At 41.9% G+C, this 22,947-nt stretch overlaps 1 protein-coding gene across 1 annotated transcript in view; it reads left to right on the top strand.

The window, feature by feature from the left end:
- The window catches only part of radil2a (Ras association and DIL domains 2a), a 35,835-nt gene continuing 12,888 nt past the window's right edge, over positions 1–22,947 (top strand). Inside the window, exons 1-11 of the mRNA XM_061845088.1 lie at positions 1–477; positions 3,126–3,437; positions 4,683–4,918; positions 8,421–8,740; positions 13,098–13,418; positions 15,926–16,240; positions 16,801–16,838; positions 16,989–17,143; positions 17,226–17,341; positions 21,056–21,275; positions 22,224–22,396. Of these exons, the coding sequence (XP_061701072.1) occupies positions 335–477; positions 3,126–3,437; positions 4,683–4,918; positions 8,421–8,740; positions 13,098–13,418; positions 15,926–16,240; positions 16,801–16,838; positions 16,989–17,143; positions 17,226–17,341; positions 21,056–21,275; positions 22,224–22,396 (2,349 nt within the window). The 5' untranslated portion in view covers positions 1–334. The remainder of the gene's footprint in view (positions 478–3,125; positions 3,438–4,682; positions 4,919–8,420; positions 8,741–13,097; positions 13,419–15,925; positions 16,241–16,800; positions 16,839–16,988; positions 17,144–17,225; positions 17,342–21,055; positions 21,276–22,223; positions 22,397–22,947) is intronic.

Raw genomic sequence — 22,947 nt, 5'->3', positions numbered from 1 at the left:
GTGGCCTCCATGTGACGTATCAAGGGAAGGGTGAACCCATTAGTGGGTTGCAGGGGCGGCGGCAGGTTCACCAACTCTTCACTCAGTCATTTCGTCCTCCTTCCCTGCCTTTGGACAACTTTGTCTTGGGGAGAAGCTGGAATTCCGTTCACCTACAAGGCTAACTTTCTATAAGTATCTAACTAACTAACTAACTGAACAGGCGGCACTCACATGGACGCCAAGTGGACGGACCGTCCCAACGAGGGTCTTTTTAGACTTTCTCCTCCAGCGTGGACCTGATGGCGATAGTGATGATGTGATATTGATGTCGACGATGGTGGCGTGCTGATGTATGAAGAAGAATAAGAAGATGATTAGCGACGAGAGAAGTCTCCACGTTGGTAATAAACAGTCGGCGGTGGTGGGCTTGTTGATCCGCTCCCCCAAGAAGAGACTCGCCCAGCTTGGCCGGAAAGCCAGCAATGGCTCAACACAGTAACTATCCTCACCTTACACTCCACTTTACTTTATTCATTATTCATCTCTTACTCATATGATGTATGGCTACTAAGATAACGGACAGAAAATACTGTCCAATGTCGAGATGTCACAATCAATTCAACGAGGGTTGATCAGAGAAAATATTCTTTTGATGTAGTCCTCCATGAAAGTAAACTGATTATCTTTGCCTCGAATCAAAACGAGACCTTTGCAGACATCTGCTTATACTTTAACATTATTTTTTTACGTTTTACCTATACTTTTTATTTTGTAGATTTTGTTGATCGAAAATGTAACCCATTCCGAAACTAATCTTAATAATCTATAGCTATTCCCTGATTAAAAAAAAAATCAAAAGAAATTCTATAGAAATCTATAGAATTCTATAGAATTTGTACAGAACAACTTGTTCTATAGAACTTTGGTTGTGATTTTCTATTGAATTTCTACAGAACAATAGAATTTCTATAGAACTTTAGGACCCAAGTCCCATAGATTCCTATCTTGGGTCCTAAAGTTCTATAGTTTTTTAGAAATTCTTTAAAAATGTTCTATAGAAAATTTTTAGCAGGGTTATCTATCTAGTAAAGTGGACATCGGAACACCAGAGACATGAAACTGAACTTAGGTGAAAATCAGAATCAGAATCAAATTTATTGGCCAAATATGTAACAACACATAAAGTTGTTGTATGTTAAAATAACTATCCAATGTTCATTTAATTTTGTTTTGTTTGTATTTGTTGTGGTGGAATGGTGGAATAACTGTTGAGAGCGTTTGCCTCACAGTTCCGACGACCGGGGTTGAAATCCCTGCCCCGCCTGTGTGGAGTTTGCATGTTCTCCCCGCGCCTGTGTGACTTTTCTCCGGGCATTCCGGTTTCCTCCCTCATCCTAAAAACATGCAACATTAATTGCTCACTCTAAATTGCCCCTAGGCGTGATTCTGAGTGCGACCATTGTCTGTCTCGTTGTGCCCTGCGATTGCCTGGCATCCAGTTCAGGGTGTATCCTGCCTCCTGCCCGATGATAGCTGAGGTCGGCTGGAGAACCCCCATGACACTTTTGAGGATAAGTGGCTTAGAAATGTATTTCTTGTGTTTATTTTGTATCATACTTTAAAAGCAGCCCCCCTCTTTATTAAAAAAACAACAAAACAAAACAAATGAATACCTTGTGCCTTTATGACATGAGCCTCAGGGTTTTTGATTGCTTTTTCCCTTTGATGTAAAAAGGGCATCCCCGGATCTTGCACTCATTGGCAACAACGTTTTTCACGAGGGACGCAAAGAGCCTGATTTGTGAAGAACCCGTGAAAGAACTACTGCTCACATGTACTGAACTAAAGTAATTTAAACTTTGCTTGAAATGTTAACAGTTCATATCACAATGCGTCTGATTCCTGACGTATTGTTTAGATATCTGGAGAAAGTACAAAGTATTTGCTGTACTTGAGCTGCACTTTCACTGTACTGCACTGGTATCCCAAGTTGCTGTTTTTTTAACTTAGGTCAAAGTAATAATGTATATATATTTTTGCCATAAGTTTCGGGTATCTTGGATTTAATGTAATATGTTGAAGTGAGTTGAAGAATGTTTAGACAAAAATAGTTCTTTTTTGCCATCTTGAGATGTTTGGTGTCAAGGAACTATGTTGAAGGGAGTATAAGACGTTCATGTAGACAAAACAGTATTTTGCTGCCATTTTGTGGCATCTTGGTGTCAACGAACCATTTGAAGTGAGTTTAGGAGTTTCCTTTAGACAAAACAATGGTACTTTGCTGCCATATTTTGAAGTAGTTTGCGTCAAAGAACTATGTTGATTTGAGTTGAGCTTTATTTCGAGAAAAAATATTTTGCAGTGTTGTCACTTTCAGAATGATCACATTTAAATCGCCTATTGACTTGCACTAGTATTATCACATTACTAGCATAGTTTTTCATTGCTCAATGACTTTCCGTACTTGTGTTTTTATGGCCTAAATTTATATTTAGTCACAGTGGCTTGTTTGTTGTTGTACTAGAGTGGCTCCAATTTACCATAGGCCCCTTTAAAAAAAAAAAGATGATTTTGGTACCAAGGAACTATGTTGATTTGAGTTGAGGAGTTTAATTTAGACATAAATAGTGCTTTGCCATCATCTTGCGGCATTTGGGTCCCATCCTCTCAATTATAAATCTTTATGAGGGCTATTGCAATTGCTGGCAGATTCATGATTGACAAGTATTTTCATTATCCATCCCTTTACCAATTGTCTATCCATCCATCCATTTTCTTAGCTGTTTATCCTCATGAGGGTGTCGAGAGTGCTGGACCCTAGCCCAGTTATCAACAGGTAGGACCCATGGTACACCCTGAACTGGTACACCCTCAATTGGTTGCCAGCCAATCACAGGGCACATCGAGAGAGCCGCACTACACACCTTGGGACAATGTCGAGTGTCCAATTAATGTTGTGGGAGGAAACCGGAGTGCCTGGAGAAAACGCACACAGGCACGGGGAGAACCTGCAAACTCCACACAGGCGGGGATGGGATTGAACCCGGGTCCTCAGAACTGTGAGGCCAATGCTTTACCAGCTACGCCACCGGGCCGCTATATTCCTTATTTGAATGTTAAATGTGGTATCTTGTGTGGGCCAGGTCCAACAGTTCGACCGGCTTGGTCCGCTTGGCCGAGAGCTCGGGTGTCAGGCAGCCTGCCAAGTCCAAAATCCGGCGTCACAACAACAACAACAACAACAAGCGTCTGTCGGGCGTGTTTAACCACAGCCCCAACCTACGTCGGGGCGGACCCTCCACAGAAGATGACCCGGCCGAGTTGTCTTGCCAGCTGTCAGTGCCCGGCATTCTTAAGATCTTTGGAAGCGACATATGCCAGGGTGCCAACTACAAGAGTGTCCTGGCCACTACGCAGTCCAGCGCCAAGGAGCTCCTCAAAGAAGCTTTGGACAGGTCAGGATCACAATCCGAATAGAGAACGTATTCAATCATATGTTACTGTGCAAGAAAGTAATTTTATCCATTAAATTGACTGGCAGCCATTTTCAAAGCAGAGTTCCCCATATTGTCAACTGTTTTAGAGCTGTTTGACTTATCTTTCAATACCTGCAAAATATTAATAACATAAGCAAATACAATCTATTCTTGAACCAGAAAAAAGCTTGTTTCCAGCTTTTCCCACTTACTGTTTTCACAGCAGGAGAAGATGGGTTTCTTTCATCCAAAAAAGTGGTCTCTGACTAAAATGCAGACAAACTACTTTTTGTGATATAAGAAACATGTCACGCAGTCCAGTGACTTTGAGGCTAATGTTTTATGCTTTTGTGAAAACAATGTTAAAACAAAAAAAAAAAAGAGTGGGAAAGGGCTTTTTTTTATGACGAAATAGTCATTTATTTATTGATACACAGCGAAGAAATGTGGCGTGGGTGACGGTGACTCACTGCACTGCTCGAATTGAATGTCTGGGTTTTTTTACGTGAGCTACATCATCTTTTCTAATGATTATTACACACGTTCTATTACGGCGACTCGGACTCTGTTTATACAATGCGTATACATACTCTGATCCACTGTCAGGTGCTTAAACTTGTCTGACATACAAAATTGTGACAGTTCTCTCCTTTATAAGTGATATGACAAGCCAAGATTCTAGTCAAAAGCTGTGCTGGTCTCAGATCCAGTGCAGCCATATACAGGAATATGTTGGTCATTCCAGTTGTTTACAAAGCTGAATTTCACAGACAGGTCAGCAAGACTCTCTTCCACGCTTTCCCACTGAAAACATGCTTGACTAATGTATTTGTTAGTGGGGTGTGTGAACCATTTCATAATACCTTTAATGTAATTAGCATTTAAAATGTATTAATTGACCTTGATTCTGTTGTTTTACCAAAAGGGACACTTTTTTTTACTCCCGAGGAAATGCCCAAGTTAACCTGACCTCAAAAGAATCATTATTTTTGTGGCGGTTTTTTCAAATTAATGCTGGAAGAAAAGCTTTTAAAAACTTGTTTGGTTTCAGGAAATATAAAACAAATACTATAGGCAAAAAGACCTCAAAAACAAAACTTGAGTGATGTCATTGTGATTTACTCTTTCTGTAAGCAAAGGGGAAATAATTAATGTCTGAATGTTCATTTTTGTGAACAAATTCTTGAAGGCTTGCTTTAACTGAGGTTGTTTGACCCTGTTCAGGTACAGTCTGGCAAAAGAGGATGCAAGCGCCTACGTGCTGTGCGACGTGATCGGCCAGACCAGCCCAGGCAGCCAGTGGCGGCGGGAATGTTTCCGCGTGGTGGGCGACCACGAGAAGCCGCTGGTGCTGCAGTCGCTGTGGAAACCCAAAGAAGGATTCTCACGACGCTTCGAGATCCAGCTGAGGGTCTGCCTGGAGGAGCAGAGCCTCAAGGAGAGAGACACAGTCACGGCAGGTACGCACGACACACTGGACACACCATTTAGACACAGAAAGTGCACTCCCGCTTGTAGGGGGTGAATAAATATTTCGTATATTTGATATCCATCTTAAGGTCCATATATTTGTATGTTCTTTGGATTCAGTAGTAAGACAATTCATTGCACTATTAGGTTTTTAGGTCAGTGCTGTGTTCTCCTGTCCAGACCTCTAACAAAACCACCATGCGTAACTTGGAAATGTGTGCACATCCACCAAAGAGGTGTTCCTCATTTAAGTGTGAGGCTGGTTGTATTTCCTGGAGCAGGGGGTTTTCCCGAGACGTGAAGGCCATAAAGATCTGTAAAATAAAGCATACTTTAAATCTAAAATTAACTTCCGTTATAGATTGTTATCAGATTTTACAATATTAAGGGACAATTTCATAAAACTTCAAAGTTGCAACAAAATGTTGGGAGCCATAAAGCTCCTAGCATTTGAAAAGGACTCCTCTGGCGCTGATATTTTTGACCTTCGGATGTTGGCATAGTGTGGAAGGGCACATTATGGGCATTGGTGAATGTAAATCTGTATCTTCAAGACGGGTCAGTCCCTCGAGCACCGTCACCAGCCCTACGCCGTCACCGGGCTGTTGGGGCAGAAACAAAATTTGAAACAAAGTATGAGCTCTTGTATGATGCAAGTAGTGTGAGCTATGTTAGCTTCGGCTATTTTCTTGAGGCTACGCAGAATTTGTGGCAGTTTATCAAGTCAGGCGCTGCTGGTCTCATCACAATGATGTTTTGGTAATGACAGAATTTTAGACTAGCACTGAAGATACAATTTTGGGCCATTTTTGACAGGCAAAATTTCATGGTGACTTAGAAATTTGCATTGGTTCGAGTGGTCCAGTGTACCGGTGGCCCATCACAGTAGTGTAGTGGCCCGGGGCCACCAGGCCACTTTGAATGTTCCTTGGTTTGAGATGAAAGAGGACGTCTGGGGTCTAGATGTTGTAATCACAGTGTGCCTGATGTCACTCTGTTGTCGAGTAATACGCATACACACACAGAAAGGATGTCTTCAATTCTCCATGCAGGCCCTTATATCAGAATACATTATTTGAATGCTCAATCAGCTGTCCGCCATAAATGTTGCATGAATGTTTACAGCTACCAATGTATGTAAATCTATTTCTCGTGATGAAAAGTATTGAAATACACATTTTTAAATGATTACAGACATCATTTTAATATGTATCTATTTCCCAAATGCAGAGTTCCCCACTATCTCACGGTTCATTGTTCGCATGCCTGCTATATCATGTTTCTTTTCCTAAGCATTCTTTTATTTATTTATTTTTTTACAGTATACTTTCTTACTGTAATGTTTATTCATCTGGGAAAACAGAATCACATTCTCCAATGCAACACCATGAGAACATCACACCACCAGGCCTCGCCTCTTAAAGGCACACGCATGCACACAGGCACTTTGTTCGTTTACAATGTGTGAGCAGGGGATTTAAATACGTTTAAGTGTGTGTTTAAGTGTGTTTTAATGGACTTGCATTAGTTTCCAAGCATATGTCCCACATCCATAATGGCTTACTCGCTGATATATTGCAGCAATGGGCCAACCCACAAGATGAGGCATCTAATGTATGTTTTTACTCTACGTTGTTGCTGCTCACTTTTCCATCCGCAGCAATTGTGGTGTAGCGGAGGGATTTAGGGGAGAGGCAAGGTCAGCCCTTTATTGGCTCGTCCATTGTCCTCCATCTTATCTGCGGCCCTCGTGGAACGGGGCCACGAGAGACCAAAGCTGTTCTTATCTTTGTTTACGACACTGAGGCATCCAAAAGCCATCGAGAACCACTGTATGTTCAAGTGATAACCACTATCTGTCACTGTGCCGCTATCGCCACACTTCCTGTGCTCAGGGGAAGTGGGCTTCAAGTCCTGCAAATCGTTGGATTAACTGCCATGCCACTTTTGGCCATTGTATTTTGTATTGCATTGTATAGGCAAGAGGATAAGCAAACGTTTGTGCTTAAACGCCACCTGATTTTTAAAAAGGTGGGTGGTATTAGGTTAAAAAAAAAGATAGATGTGAAATAGTTTTATCTTAAATTAAATTGAATGAAATAGAAATTATTCTCATTTCCTCATTTCAGCATTTGTAATTCGTATTTTATATTCTTGATTTATATTTTGGATTTTATTTTCATTTTAAATTATAAATAATGCAATTATTTAATTCATTAATCAATTGTTCATTCAGTCAATGTAAAAAAAAAAATTAAAGTAAAATTAGAATCATTGGAGTTTTCCATTTGTATTTCTTAATTGATTTTCAAATAATTATTCATAAATTAATAACATACACTGTTAAAAAAAGGGCGGCAAGGTGGAGCACCTGGAAAGCATTGGCCTCACAGTTCTGTGGACCAGGGTTCAATCCTGGCCCCACCTTTGTGGAGTTTGCATGTTCTCGCTGTGCTTGTGTGGGTTTTCTCCGGGTACTCTGGTTTCCTCCCACATCCCAAAAACATGCAGTAATTGGACACTCTAAATTGTGATTGTGAGTGTGACTATTGCCTGTCTCCATGTGCCCTGTGATTGGCTAGCAACCAGTTCAGGGTGTACCCCGCCTCCTGCCCGTTGACAGCTGGGATAGGCTCCAGCGATCTCGCGACCCTCATAAGGAAAAGCGGCTAAGAAAATGGATGGATGGTTAGATGGATGGATGGCTGTGTGTTCAATAAAGGGCGGCACAGCGGAGCAGCTAAAAAGTGTTGACCTCACAGTTCTGAGGACCGGGGTTCAAATCTTGGCCCTGACTGTGTCGAGTTTGCATGTTCTCCCCGTGCCTGCGTGGGTTTTATCCAGGCACTCTGGTTTCCTCCTACATCCCCAAAAACATGCATTAATTGGATACTCTAAATTGCTCCTAGGTGTGATTGTGAGTGGGACTGTTGTCTGTCTCCATGTGCCCTGCAATTGGCTGGTAACCACTTCAGGGTATACCCTCCCTTCTGCCCGATGACAGCTGGGATTGGCTCCAGCACTCCCACGGCACTCGTGAGCCTTAGCGGCTCAGAAAATATATGGATGGATGTAAATAATGCAATTAAATAACCATATAGTTTGTAAATTAAATAAACAATTTTAGATGTGTATGTGAGGTAATTCTAAAAATAGTCATTCTCATGAATTGTAACAGATATCATTAATTTATTTCCAGGGAAATGTATTATAAATAATACAATTATTTGAATGAATAGTTAAGCAATCATTTTATAAAATACAGTTAACTGAATTTTCATCACACTAATAATTTATTGCAGTAAATTTTAAATAAATAAGAATACATCATTTACAAAAAGCCCAATTTATGCAACAAACATTCCAGAACTGTTGATAATCCAAGTATTTTTTAGACTAGATTAAATAATAGAATAGGCACTTCCTTGGTCTCTCTAGGGTAGATCTTCATCTTCATTTTCTTGATCATCTGGTCTGGTCTGTCGTGTCCAGGTATCAACGCCCAGGCCCGTAAACTTCAGAGGAACCGCTCCAGAGCTACGTCGCTATTCATGGAGAACAGCACAACTGAAGATGCAGACGGGCCAGACTTCTGGAGGAGCCTAAGTGAGATGGACCTAAGCGCCATGAGCAAAGAGGTCCGTGGGGCACCCCGTGTCAGGGACCAGGACGAGGATAAGGATGCTCTGAGGCTCGGCGTGCAAGAGAAGGAGGAGACGGAGAGCAGCGATGACAACGCCACACAGTACTCCATACATCCACCCTTTGACTTCCCCTACTTCCTGCTTCTGCAGGGATACAACCATAGACAGGTGACAATGCCATTCGCTACACTCTACTTGTACTGTGTACTTAGACATGTTCACACTCTTTCAGGATTGGCATCTATTTTGGTGCATAAATGTGATTAAAAATACATTTTAGTATATTTACAGGTATGGAGGGTATGGGTATGGAAAGTGTTCAGACCCCCTTAAACTCTTCAGTCAGTCTTTGTTATATTTGCAGCCATTTGCTCAAGTAATTTAAATTCAGTTTTTACACATTAATGTACACATGTTGCTCGTTTTTACAGAAAATGGATTTGTTGATTTTTTTTTTGCAGATTTTTTTGTTCTTAAATAAATCAGCAAAAATTTCAAAGAATTTCAAATAAAACAGAATTGTTGAGATTTTTGCAGATTTTTTTGTTTTTTAACACATCAAAAAAATGTCAACAATTCTGTTTTTTTTTTCAATACGGGATGCTCTGTGTACATTGAGAAAAGTGAACCTAAATTATTTTATCAAATGGCTGCAATGTAATAAAGCGTAGTGTCACTGATGGTGTAGTTGTCCACATGCCTGACTTTGGTGCAGGCAGCGTGGGATTGATTCCCGCTCAGTGATGGTGTTGATATCTACCCTGCGACTGAGTGGCGACCAGTTCAAGGGGGAGTCTGCCTTTTGCCTGAAGCTGGCTGGGTTATGCTCCAGCTCTCCCGTGACCCTTGTGAGGATAGCAGCTTGGATAATTGATAAATGCATAATAAAAAGTAAAAAATCTAAGGGGATCTGAATTCTTTTCGTACCCACTTTATAATGCAATTAATTAAATCTATCCCATTTTTCTAAGCCGGTTATTCTCACAGGGGTTGCGGGAGGTCTGGAGCCCATCTCAGCTATCATCAGGGAGGAGGCGGGGTGCACCCTGAACTGGTTGCCAGCCAATTGCTGGGCATATGGAGACAGACAACAGTCACTCACAATCACATCACAATTGAGGCAATTTAGTCTCTAATTAATGCATGGTTTTGGGATGTGGGAGGAAACTGGACTGCCTGGAGAAAACCCATGCAGGCAAGGGGAGAACATGGAAACGCCACACAGGCTGGGTTGGGATTTTAACCCCGGTCCACAGAACTGTTAAGGCCAACGCCCTAACCAGTTGCACTACCGTGCCCAATACATTTGTAAATTATTTAAAATAATAAACTGAAGAGAATTGAACAGGATCATCAATATATAGCTAAACTGACAATTTCCATTAAATTATTCCCTTTTGAAATATACTGCAAAATATCATATCGAACCGATCCAGATTCAGTTTCATTATATATTCAGTCAACACAACAATATAAAGAGTTGCAACAATATCACAAAAGGTTAAAACGTTAAACATTGAAAAGGTGGCGCAGGTAGCTATTGATTGATTGATTCGGGTTAATTATACCACAGAAACACACAATGTGTGCCTGTGTGAGACATTGAAGCTCTCACCTTAAGTAAAACTCAAGAGTGAAGTAAGCGTGTGACAGACAGAAAGTCCCTTTGTTGGCACATGGAGACTGACACATGCAGGCATGCACACAAATGCACGCACACACACACACACACACACACACACATACAGATACAGATAAACCTGATTATGGGTACAGTAGTTGAGTTATTCTGAGAGGGTGTGAGAGTTGGGGGAGAGGCCATCCTATCATGAGACACCTCCCCTCCAGTAAACTTAAGCACTTCCTCTTGTGGGAGGATGTTACATATTGTACGTGCAAGTCATGTAGGTATTCTTTTGTTTACTTTTAACTTTAAAGCAATCCCCAAGTCCTAAAATTGGGTTAGGTAGTAAAGTCAGGTGACCACTGTGACATGCCCCTAACCCCCACCCAACCATGGTTGGAGTTGATGATGACATCACTGACGTCTGGCTAGTAAGAGTTTTCATTTCTGTCTCGTGTGCCACCTGACGCTCTTGATGCGCCACCTTAACCAGCTGAGCCGCTCAAAGTCTCACGTTGCACTCATGTCGCCTAATCCCTCAAAACACTCAGCAGGAAATGTACGTTCCTATAATGCGACCAATCGGAAAATTTTTCCACTGACGACTTAAATGTTTCCGCAGACCTCAATAATCTCCGCAGATGATTGTTCGTTTCCACTCCCCCTGCCCCAAAGGGGCATGCTGGTCAGTAAGTGGATTAAAGAAATACAATTAGAATGATAATAATAATAGTAAGAATGCATTCAATTTGTTTGTACAATGATTATGATGTTTAGATATCCACTGTTGAGATACACTTGTCATCCACCACACACGTTCGAGAACCTTGCGTGTCTGCCTCCATCTACACCGATCATATTCACCAAAATTATGTTACATCCCCACACCACAAATTAGACATGGTATGAGCAGGCAGCCCTTAGTATTCCGAGATTATTTTTTAGTCTCTAAACGGCAACGGAAGGAAATCCCGGGTACAACCCAGGACATCCTGGAGGGATTACGTCTCGTGGCATGCCTGGGAAGGTGTTGGGATCCCCCCCGATGAGCTGGATGAAGTGGCTGGGGAAAGGGAAATCTGGTCATCCCTGCTAAAGCTACTGCCCCTACGATTTGACCTCAGATAAGCAATAGAAAATGGATGGATGGAAGGATAAACACCTGTATAACCTTTGTCGTTGTTAGTGATCCCAGCACAAGTAATTCAAGCCTATAGTATATCCATCGAATTTATTCGTGAATGAACACCACTGCCATGCATGTTTGTCAACTGGTCTACGGAGTTGCTGAGGCAATGAGGAAGGACGAGTCTGCAAGCCTGTCCAGCAGGGGACCAAACCAGTAGGATGCCAGAGACCACCCAGGAAGTCCCGAGCCTCACCGAAGTGCCCCGACCAGTCCCAATGAGAGGCGCACGGGCACCGGGCCAGAAAATGGCCTGACTGAGACGGGAGGCGCTGACACCCACGTCAACCCCATGACTCCAAAGTCAACCCGGGACCCTGCACAGCTTGAAGGAGAGGTGGGCGACGATCACAATGGCGCACCTCTGGGAGAGGGAAGAGGGGGTCACAGGCAGCAACGCATCCCTAAGCCCCCACCCGGAGACCAGGACGAGAGCAGCACTCAATGACGGAGAGCAGCCCCATGTTTGCCATCTACCAGGAGGACAACATGGATACAACCATACTGAAGAGTAGGAGGAAAAAACAGGGCAAACCCTGCAGACCCAGAGGGATAGGATAGATTTTTTTTTGTTTGTTTGTTTTAGAGAGAAATCACGTTCAATGGAAGTCCACAAAGACATGTTTTCAAATATAAACAACATATGCAAAGGGCCTTACAGAAAGAAATATTATTCACTTTTTTCACTTAAATGACCAGATTTGATTTACTGATAATGTGTTTTATGTTTTACGGTACTTCTACTTCTACCGTAAGTGGTGTTTGTGTACTTGCTTGTGTATGGTGTCCAAGAGTGCAAGATTATAGCACAGACCCAAAAACTTGCATGTTTTATTTGCATATTTTTTACCATAAAATACGGCTAACGTTGCCATATGCGCAACTAAAAGAACAAAAACATTTAAAACTTACCTCCAAGGTGTTTTCTTAATATTTTTTTTCTAATATGTAAATATGGGCAGTACGGTGGATCAGCTGGTAAAGCATGTTCTCCCCGTGCTCCTGGATGTGATTGTGAGTGTGACTGTTGTCTGTCTCCATGTGCCCTGCGATTGGCTGGCAACCAGTTCGGGGTGTACCCTACCTCCTCCCCGTTTACATCTGGGATAGGCTCCAGCACTACCTGCGACCCTTGTGAGGATAAGCGACTAAAAAAATGGATGGATGGATGTAAATATGAGTCTTGTGTGGCTGTTTTTTTTTTTTTTCAATACCGGTCAATTTTATAGGGCCACGAATCCCAATAGAAGACTGTGTACAGTCATGCCGTTGCCTTGTGCATCATTCTAGTATTCATTGTTCTGCACAAATACAAAAGTCTGATGCATTAAAACTTCTCTGACAAGTACAATTTGCCCAAAAAGTAACTTGGTAAATGTAACAGAGTTAATGTAGCGCATCCCTACCCACCTCTACTGGTTTACTAGTTGTACTATTAGTGCATGAATGTCAACTAGTGCAGTTTTACCTCAGTAGTAACATGGAGTTGGTTTACTAGTCCAGCTCTGATGTTTGCTGCTGCTACTGGTGCACTGAATTGTCTAAGTGAGAGCAAAGACTGTATAAGTACATGGAAAATTCTTCTCACTGGTAGCACATTTACTATCAGACATTTACATTAAAAAGATATTTGTACCGTTGGCCACTTTATTCTGAACAACGAAAAGATGCTTCAAAATACAATCTTCAACGTGATGAATTTTTCTTTTTTTCAGGATTTCGTCATCTACCTTCTTAGTGGGAGCAGCACAGTGTTGGGCTGCTGCGGCGAGCACCGCGCCGGCGAGGACGAGGAGCGTCTGAAGGTGGACATCCTGCTCTTTGCCCCCGACGTCCTCCCCCGTCACTGCTCCGTGCGGCGTCTGGACTCGGCCACCGTGATCAAGCCCCTTCACGATGCCCCCGTCACCAAGAATGGGTCTGTGCTGAAGGAGGAGGCGCAGCTGCACCCTGGCGACCTGGTGGGCTTAGGCGAGCACTACCTGTTCATGTTCAAGGACCCCACTGGTGCGGCGACGGGCCCCCCGCAGACCAAGGTTCATTATTTTTATTCTTTTTTTTTTTACTTTTTTTTCAACTTCAGTTTTAATTAGTGTGTAGAACAGGTTTGCTTTTTTTATTCTTAGTTTGAGTTTAGTTTTTATTGGTTTGTCAGATGCAGGACTAAAAATGTGGCAATAAGTATAGTTCACTAAAAACATAACAGAAGATACCATTTTCACAATATTATGACATTACTAACTACAATATAATAATACTGAAACAATATTAAAAACAATAAAATGTACATAGTGTACAGTACTACTGAGCCTTACTATATGCTTCAGTTTAAAAGGAGTTTTAATGATACCGCATGTTTTTATAACAGTATGGAAGTGGTTAATTGGAGTGTGGGAAAGATTAATGAGGTTGGGGAGGTTCATACATTTTTGAACTATGGATAATCCCCCAAAATATTTTGTCACTACTTCATATTTCACCAATAGAGCTTGTGCACCTATGTCATCAAATCACATGACTGGCCGTTCTGCCGGTCAAGCAAAGCATTGCTCAGTGCTATGTTGGTTGGAGACGACACGAAAATACATCTTATAGCACGACGCCCAGAGCTTTGTCCGATACCGTTAAACATTCAGAAGGTGATAATAAACGAAGGTACGTGCAAAAATGAGAGACACTTGGCATAAAGGATGCATATTTAATGCCGAAGTCGATGTTTTCGCCAATACGAAATTGGACTGTCAACCCGCTTCCGCTTGTCTTGGACAACTGGATCGACACGTGTATCTGGGAGTAAGTCGTAGAGATTTACACGGAAGAGTTTGAAAGCGTAGAAAAGTATGGACGCATACAAATACTTTGTTGTTGGATCTGTTCTCAATCAAGAATAAATCCCACATAGTATTGGAGCCAGTCAGATTTTTTCAATACAAATACCAATATTTAAATAAAGGGCCACTGGTTTTACACAAATTTGCATTAATTAACTATGATTGGAAAAAAGAGCGAGTCAGCTCCTCTGTACACGAAGCGTGTTGCGGGAACACGTTAAGCCTTGGTAAATTCTCCGTGACCGATGTCTTTTTTTTAAATATGCACTGTTCTTAAACGATCCAACTTGGCATGATAAATACTTCTTGGGAATTTGAGATTGAGAAGAATGATTCCTACCTGAAGTGAAGTGATCGCAACACAGTCGTGTGTATTTGGTTGGGTACCATCCATCACATTTAATTGCTGAAATCCATCGATGTTTTCTCATCTTTTCAGCTGGTATTTGATAGAATGATCTCTTTGAATATCTGTCTCGTCTGTTGTAACAACCAACAGCACAACAAGTCTCCGGCATTGTGTATATTCTGCTCCGGTTCAATGTGTCCCCCACACTGTCAAGGAGCTCTTTTTGACCGGCAATATGATGCCGTGAAAATGGTGACATCACGTGCTGTATTGCAGGGGTGGTCTGAAACCTAAACCCTGCAATAAAGGAGGGGCTTTTAAAACTGCAGTGTATAATATTGTTTCTAAAATTAGATGCAGATAGTATGCCTAGTCAAAATCACAGGAGTGATCACAGTACGTTATAACAATATCAATGAATAAGATGATACAATAGGTCAGCCATCTACGTCCAAGTCTGCAGTCTGACTGACCCTCCAAACCAGACAAAAGTCCTCAAATCCTTCACAAAAGTAAATGACTGTGGTTACATCTTTAAACTCTTTCTCAAAAGTCTTAAACTATGAGTGAGGCAGAAGATAAAACAATGAGCTGACTGGGTGGAAATGAATCTGTGCTCACTTAGTTTGTGGCTGACCAGCTTCTTCTGCACCAAAGCATTCCAGCAAATTATTTTAAACAAAGCAGGCCTACTCAAATGTATCTAAGATAGCTACTTTAACTTGTTTCTGTCTGAAAAAACATCCAGAATTTCAATCTTTACAGGACATAATGCCAAATACTCCCACAGAGTAAGGGAAGAGTTGGGATTTTACAACACGTTATAATTCCAGTCCTCAAAAGAGTCTATAGATATTACGTTCAACACTTTCAGTTTGTTAATAATGCCTATAACAGGTGATGTGAATACAGGCTAGTATCAATTTGTGAAAAAATAGGAAGCTGACCATATTTGGACAAGTCAGGTTTCAGGTATGTGCTTCGTTATAATACGTTTCAATGATGTAGCCTCTCGTCTGACAATGGACACAAAAATAAATTCTGTCTCTAATTCAGCTTTTCAAGAATGTACTTTATATGTCCAATACTGTCACGTCACTTTGGCTTTTGTTCCCTGTGCTGCTTGGCCTGGATTTAGCTTGACTTTTTTAGGATTTTATGCAAAGAAGGAAACATGTCCAGGTGTTCTAGGTTAGTCTTCTTGGGGCAACTTCTCAAGCAGATTTCAAGATTTTTTTCCCCCTGAGAAGTATTCCTCATGTACTTGCACTAAATTTTATCTGCCATTGTCAGTGAAATGTCAAAAAGACTGGCGCTTTCTCACAACTCACATCTTTTTGTTTTAATAATAATGTTTCTCCAGACGCCTCCCTGGATGAGCCGACTTTTTCCTGCTTCTGAGATGCCGCCCATCTGTCAGTCATGCAGCTGGCATCCTGCCGTCGGCAAGGACAATGTAGCAGAAGATGACCAAGCGATGCTGAGCTACGATCTGGAGCGGGAGGACCAGGTCCTGCAGGAGATCATGGACATGTCAGAGTCCGACGGCGCCAGACCCAAGTTGACAGTCGCCTTCCTGCTCAGCCTCTGCATTCAGTACTCAGCCGCTTTGCAAGACCTCCACCACTTCAGACGCCTCTTGCTAAAGATTGCGGGGACCGTACAGAAAGCTGTCTGGGTACACAATTGATACAAAACTTCTGCACAACTCAACTTGTTTTTCCAAACAAACTTTGTTTGACACAACTCCACATGAATTTAAACACAACACAACCTATCCTGTGCCACATACAGTATGTTCTAAACAGTCATCTTCTGCACATTGAAACTTGTGCTCCAAAACCTTTATATGACTATTTTTTTCTGCACAACTTAGCCCCTCTTCTTCACAACTTAACTCTTGTTCTACACATTGCAACTTCTCATTTGCACAACTCAACACCACTTGTCTTCTACAGAACTCTTACTTGTCCTCTACACAACTTGATGTGTTTTCTACAAAACTAATTCTGCAAAACTCGATTTAACTCACCTTTCTTTTACACAACTCGTCTCCTGCACAACACATGTTCTAAATTATTTAACTCATCCTTTTGTGTCCATAACTTGTCATCTATCCAACTTCTTCTCCACAGCAATATTCTCCACAACCTGTACCTACACTTGCACAACTTGTCTTTGAAACAACTTCTTGTCCACACAACTGTAACCCAACTTTTTTTTTTTAATGTGTGATAGGACAAGACAAAAGCACTTGCGTCAATGCAGACAGATAGGTGAGTGGACTGAAGCAGCACTTTTCACATTTGAAATGCACTACAAGTTGTTTTTGAACTTTCCAACTTCCTATTGAACATTCCTTCTGTTAGTCCACACACAAAAGAAGTTCAAATACATTAAGTTGTTTTGTTCAATTTCCTGACTAGCGTGGTGGAAGGGAGCCTCCCACTGCAGACGCAAGACATTATTTCAGGTCTGCGTCCTCTGGCTGCGTGGATGGCCAACACCATCGAGCTTCTGCACTTCATCCAGCAGCGGGTCCCTCAGTTGATGGCCGCCAGGCAGGACTCCCAAAAGACAGGTGAGCCACAGTGGCATGATGCAAACACCCGTCTGTCTGACATTCTGTCAATCTGTCACTCACGCAAGTATAATGTTGACAGGTCTGATGGACAAACAGGAGTTGGCGTCCACTCGTGAGTCCTGCGAGGAGGCCATGACGGTGCTGGAGGAGGTCATCATGTTCACCTTCCAGCAGTCTGTTTACTATCTCACTAAGGTCACTCACATACACACGTATTCGAACACTGAAATGCCACACACTCTCATTCAAACACTCTCACTATTCACAAACACGCTCACAAGTGCACATACATTCACACACGGACACGCACACACACACACAATGTGTTGAGGAAAGCAGACAGTGTAAACATGGGCACACAATGGAAAGCTCACCTCACCTTATCTGCAGCTTTCACGTTGGAAAGGCCTGACAGATAGCTGTCTTTTCCGTGCGAATGGAAACACAGCAGGCACCATCTCACAGCACTTAAACACATTTTCTGATCTAATCTCTGGAAAGAATGAAAAGAAGCAGCATGCAGTTGTTACCGTTGTTCTAAAGGTTGTTGGAGTGCAACTGTGGGAATGTTTGTCCAATTAACTCCTCCAAATGTGTCTTCATGGACTATTCAACTTCCATCCTTCCATCCATTTTTTTGCCGCTTATCCTCACGAGGGTCACGGGGAGTGCTGGAGCCTATCCCAGCTGTCAACGGGTAGGAGGCGGAGTGTACACCCTGAACTGGTTGCTAGCCAATCCCATGGCAGTTGGAGACAAACAGCCACACTCACAATCACATCTAGGGGCAAGTTAGCGTGGCCAATTAATGTTGCATGTTTTTATGATGTGGGAGGAAACCGGAGTGCCTGGAGGAAATCCACGCAGGCACAGAGAGAACATACAAACTCTACACAGGCAGGTCCGGGATTTAACCCAGGACCTCAGAACTGTGAGGCCAACGCTTTACCAGCTGAGCTACCATGCCGCCCCGTTCAACTTCCTTAAAGCTAAAAACACTTGTAAAACATGTCTTGAAAAGTTTATATTTTTTATTAATTTAAACTTTATCATTGCATGTCGTAAGTACCAATCAACCAAATGCAAATCATATCTAACCAGAAGTGCGTTAGCAGCATGCACACCAAAAAAACTCTTGACTCCCACTGACAATCTCCCACTCCCACCGCAAACAAAACTTGACTCACACAAAGTCTTCTCATTTATACCAATACACTAACTACCCCCCACCCGCCCCACACGAAAAAAAATAATCTCACTCGGAAAAAACTACCCAAAAAAACTCAGCAAAACCAATAAACACATCACATACTATCTAAAAACTCTCACTCAGGGGAAAAAAAGTATGTACGTTTATTTGTTGTGTGCGGGGGTTTTTTGAATGTGAGATGATTTTTGGTTGTGGAAGACAAATATAATTTACATTTTTGGCCTATACTGCATTGATTTTAAACGATCAGGATTTTTGGGACCAATCACCAATCAGCGAGTTTAAAAAACGATCTGATCACAAGAAGGAATAGGTCTATTTACGTAACTCTATATACTGTTGTACTTATTTGCTCAAAAAACACTTTTAAAATAAATAATGTGGACGACTGATTAGAGCATCTGCCTCACAGTTCTGTGGACCGGGATTCAAATCCCACCCCCGCCTGTACAGATTTTGCATGTTCTCACCTTGTTTGTGTGGGTTTTCCCCAGGGACTTCAATTTCCTCCCACATCCCAAAAATGTGTTAACTGGAGACTCTAAAATTGCCCTTAAGTGTAATTGTGAGTGCGAATGCTTGTTTGTTTCTATGTCCCCTGCGACTGGCTGGAAACCAGTTCAGGGTGTACCCCGCCTTCTCCATTTGAAGATCGTTGGGATAGGCTCCAGCACTCCCGCAACCCTCGTGAGGATAAGCGACTACGATAATGAATGGATGGATAAATAAAGTATATTTGTTCATCTGTTTATGGCAGTGAGGAATAGTCACAGAAAGATCACGTGTTCAACAGCACAGCAGCATGTTTACACACAACCATGAGTGCTATCACTAGCTTGCTAGGCTGGTTAACATTTGGTTGCCTGCTTGCGAGGCATATCATATTTAAAGTAAGTGAACATACCTCAAGCAAGCCTTATACGAATGTCCTCTCTTGCCCTAAGAACCGGTGACCACCAACACTCGTTTTTCTCCCAATTTTCTCATTATAATACAGTTGGGGGAATCTACGCGTTGTCATCTCCACAGTAACAAGTGTATGCAGTCGCATTTGAGATGACAAGATCAAGCCCAATGATTGTAAAAAAAAAAATAAACCTGCTTTTGTTTTGAAATATACTGAGCACGATGGCCACGCAAAGTAAATGTCTCGTCTAAATGTCGGCGCATTGATTGGACCAGCGAATTATGACAATAAAGCCGACCAACTGATCAGAATTAAATGCTCATGACTAACTGATACTGTTCTCACCAATCAAATAACGTAAAATCTAATACTGCAACTCATCTAATTCTGATGTTAGCATTTGAAGTGACTAATAAGGGTGTGACCTAATACTTTTGTCCATACACACAGTTTTCTAAGACCACAGACATGCAAAGGCTTGTTGTGGTGTTTTCCGAAAGGAAGCGTGTGTGTGCGCGTGCGTGCGCGTGGGTGTGCGTGTCTGTGTGTGTGTGTACCAGCAGAAAGGAAGGGAAGGAGGAGTGTTTAATTTCCTGTAAAAAGTGTCGGAATGCTGAGAACAATGTCAAGGGCGACTTCTCAAGAACGTGAGCACAGAGTTGTTAGAAAGACAAAAAAAGCTAGAAAGGAGTCAAAAGTCAAGTCACTGATGCGTAAGCACACTTTCCATATTCTGCACTGGTCTTCGTGGTGACCAAGCAGCTGTTTGTGAGTCAGTGGTCTTTTTCTGTGGATGTGATGTAACGTGTGTAGAACAATGAAAAGAATAAAGATGAGAGTGACATGATGAGTCAGCGCGGTCATCAACATTCCACTCTTCGTAAAAGCTGTGACACATTTAATTCTCTTCCCGTCCTACTTCCCCACAAGTCCACAAGAAGGACCAAGGGAGTTTGAAGGTAGGACTGGATGAATAATCACTTTTAGTGCTCAGGATGATGATTTTTTTTTTCAAAGCTAATGTGCACTACTTACACTAACCACATGACTGGGGGCAGAGAGGAGCTAGTTTAAAAACAGTATTTTCGTAACTATATTTAGCTATTTTTCTTTGGTGACCCATTTTCTTAAAAGAAACAAAAACATTAAGCAATATGAATTGAGAGATTTGTTTCTAGAAACAACTTCCATGTGTGAAGATAATTGCTGGAAATATGTAAGGATTGAGAGCGATGTGGTACTTGATGGTAGCGGTGTAGCATTTAACTGTTTTCCCCCTTCTCAGTTTATGATATTATTGCCGTGGCTAAAACTGAGCCTTACTTATTGCTTACTGCTAGCATGGGCGCTTTAGAGTGACTCATTGTCTGCTGTGAGTGCGTACACATCATGTACAGAAAGACGGAAGACTGAGGAGGGGTGACAAAAACATTTAAAAAGTAAGCATTGACAGTCATTGTCATGGGATGGCCATTTTAGAGCGTCTTGTTTTCACCTGTGACTGCGCGCACGTCACACAGAGAAAGTGAAAGAGCGAGAGGGAAAAAAAATGTGACGTGACCGCTATTGTGTGGATGGCGGTCTTTGCACTGGTGTAATCTCTTGAGAGCGCCTTTGTTGCGGTGTAGAAAAGCCCCGTAATTTTTTTCTCCATTCAAACTTTTCAAGGTTGCTAACAACACTCTTCTGTGTCACATTTACAATTAATATTTATTGTCACTTTCCAGGGACTTTATGACCATTTTGCTTTGTAGCTACAGTCCAAAAAAGGTCTCCTCCTTGTTTTCTGCAGAGTATGTACTCGGCCCTGCCGGCTGTGCTGGACGGCAACCCGTTCTCGGAGAGCGGGCATCTGCGCGTGCCGGACGGTGTGAGTGGCATCCTGGAGGTCCTGAAGGAAGCGCTGCAGCTCTTCACCTCCTTCCAGGTGCACGCCGACATCTGCCTGCAGCTGTGCGCGTACCTCTTCTTCTTCATCAACGCCTCACTCTTCAATGCGCTCATAGAAAGAGGTAGCCAGTGCACACTACGCTAATCACGCTAACTCATTTGCTGTGTGAGACATTATCAGGCGGGAAATTGCCCAATTTCAGTCAGTTAGTTCCAAAATTCACATTTATTTGTAACACAATGTTTCTTCAACTATCTATGCCAGAGACATATAATGACTGACACACCAATTAAATGCCCCTCCAGTCGACAGGAGAAGGCACACTTAATTCGTTCTTCAGAGTGATAGTAGTGTTAAACTAAATGGGCTCAGATTAGTAAATCGTGAATAGATTGAGACAAGATAATCATTATTGTTAAACTAAATTTGCTCAGATTAGTAAAACGTGAATAGATTTAGACAAGATAATCATTATTTCAGTAAAAAGTGGTATCCGAAATAAAAACTGGTATCATGGATTGACTCAGGAATTTAATTTGTTCCTGACCAAATTATTCACTTAATTTAGTTGTATATGGAATCAGTTTTCCCTATTGGAAATAATTTAAACACCATTTATCTACTTAGTACCTCTAAAAACAATGTATATGTTTTAATAAAGAGCAATTACATTTCTTACTGTAGTATTCATGTTGGATGTGTGCCTTTAGGGATGTGCCCTAGTGAGCGACATCAAGAGCTGGTATATGAGTGGCAACTTGCAAGTGGTCTCATTTTGGATTTCGATCTGTTTGATTGATTGTCAGGACATTAATGTATGTTAATTATTATTCATGTACCTTACTGGTATAATTGAAACTTGTTTGAAACATGTCATAAATTTTAGCTGCATCATAAAGCAAAAAAACTGCCTGTTATGTGTCGTCATTTAAAAAAAACAGATTTATTTGCTGTTGTGGTTTTGTGCTGTCATTTTTTATAATGTTAAAAATATGCCATTCTGAATAAAAGTTGTGAAACAGTGACTTAGACATACTTGTGCCTGACTGAGCTAAGTTTTGTTATCAAGGCTCGGAGGCCGGCTTCTACCAGTGGTCCCGAGGGGTTCAGATGCGGGCCAACCTGGACCTCATGATGGACTGGCTACAGAGCATCAGTTTGGCTGACGTGGCCGCGGACTTCTTCCAGAAACTCTCAGCCGCCGTCAACCTGCTAGCCACACCCAAAGAAACTCTGCAGCAGGTCAGACCGCCTTACCCCACACCCTTCTCGACTGCAGAACTGCAAGACCATGAAAGTAATTACACAAAATATATTTCCGTCTTCGCTAGTTCTTACACTAACAACATGGCTGCTAACAGAAAAGAGCGACTTTTTTTTTACAAAGACATGTTAACAACTTAGCCTTTTGGTTAGTGTGGTAATTAGTTTTCTTTGACTGCTGTAGCTACTATTTTCAGAAAGTGGTGAGCAATTGACCCCTCCGTACAGGGCACTTAACCACGCCGCCTGAAGTTACGTCACCCCACGTGTGCTAACCTCAGACAAACAATTAGCAAAAATGGCGGCGCAGGAAGAAAATACTAGAGCGAAATTGTCCGATTTACCAGCTGATTTCTCACTCGCATTCTTAGCGAATATTGAAATATCGTTGAAAAGCAGACAGCAGGGCTTCAAGTATTCCAGCGAGGGGTATTTCAATGGTATTTACGTGCGTATCGATGGAGAAACCATTGATATTAGCGCGAGATCTTTCCGGAGTCAGAGGAAGACCTAGAAGCCACGTAATATAA

This window comes from Syngnathoides biaculeatus, chromosome 16, assembly GCF_019802595.1.
Source record: "Syngnathoides biaculeatus isolate LvHL_M chromosome 16, ASM1980259v1, whole genome shotgun sequence".
NCBI classification, from domain to species: domain Eukaryota; kingdom Metazoa; phylum Chordata; class Actinopteri; order Syngnathiformes; family Syngnathidae; genus Syngnathoides; species Syngnathoides biaculeatus.
Note: the sequence above shows the minus strand (reverse complement) of the source record. Positions and strands in the feature narration are given on the sequence as shown.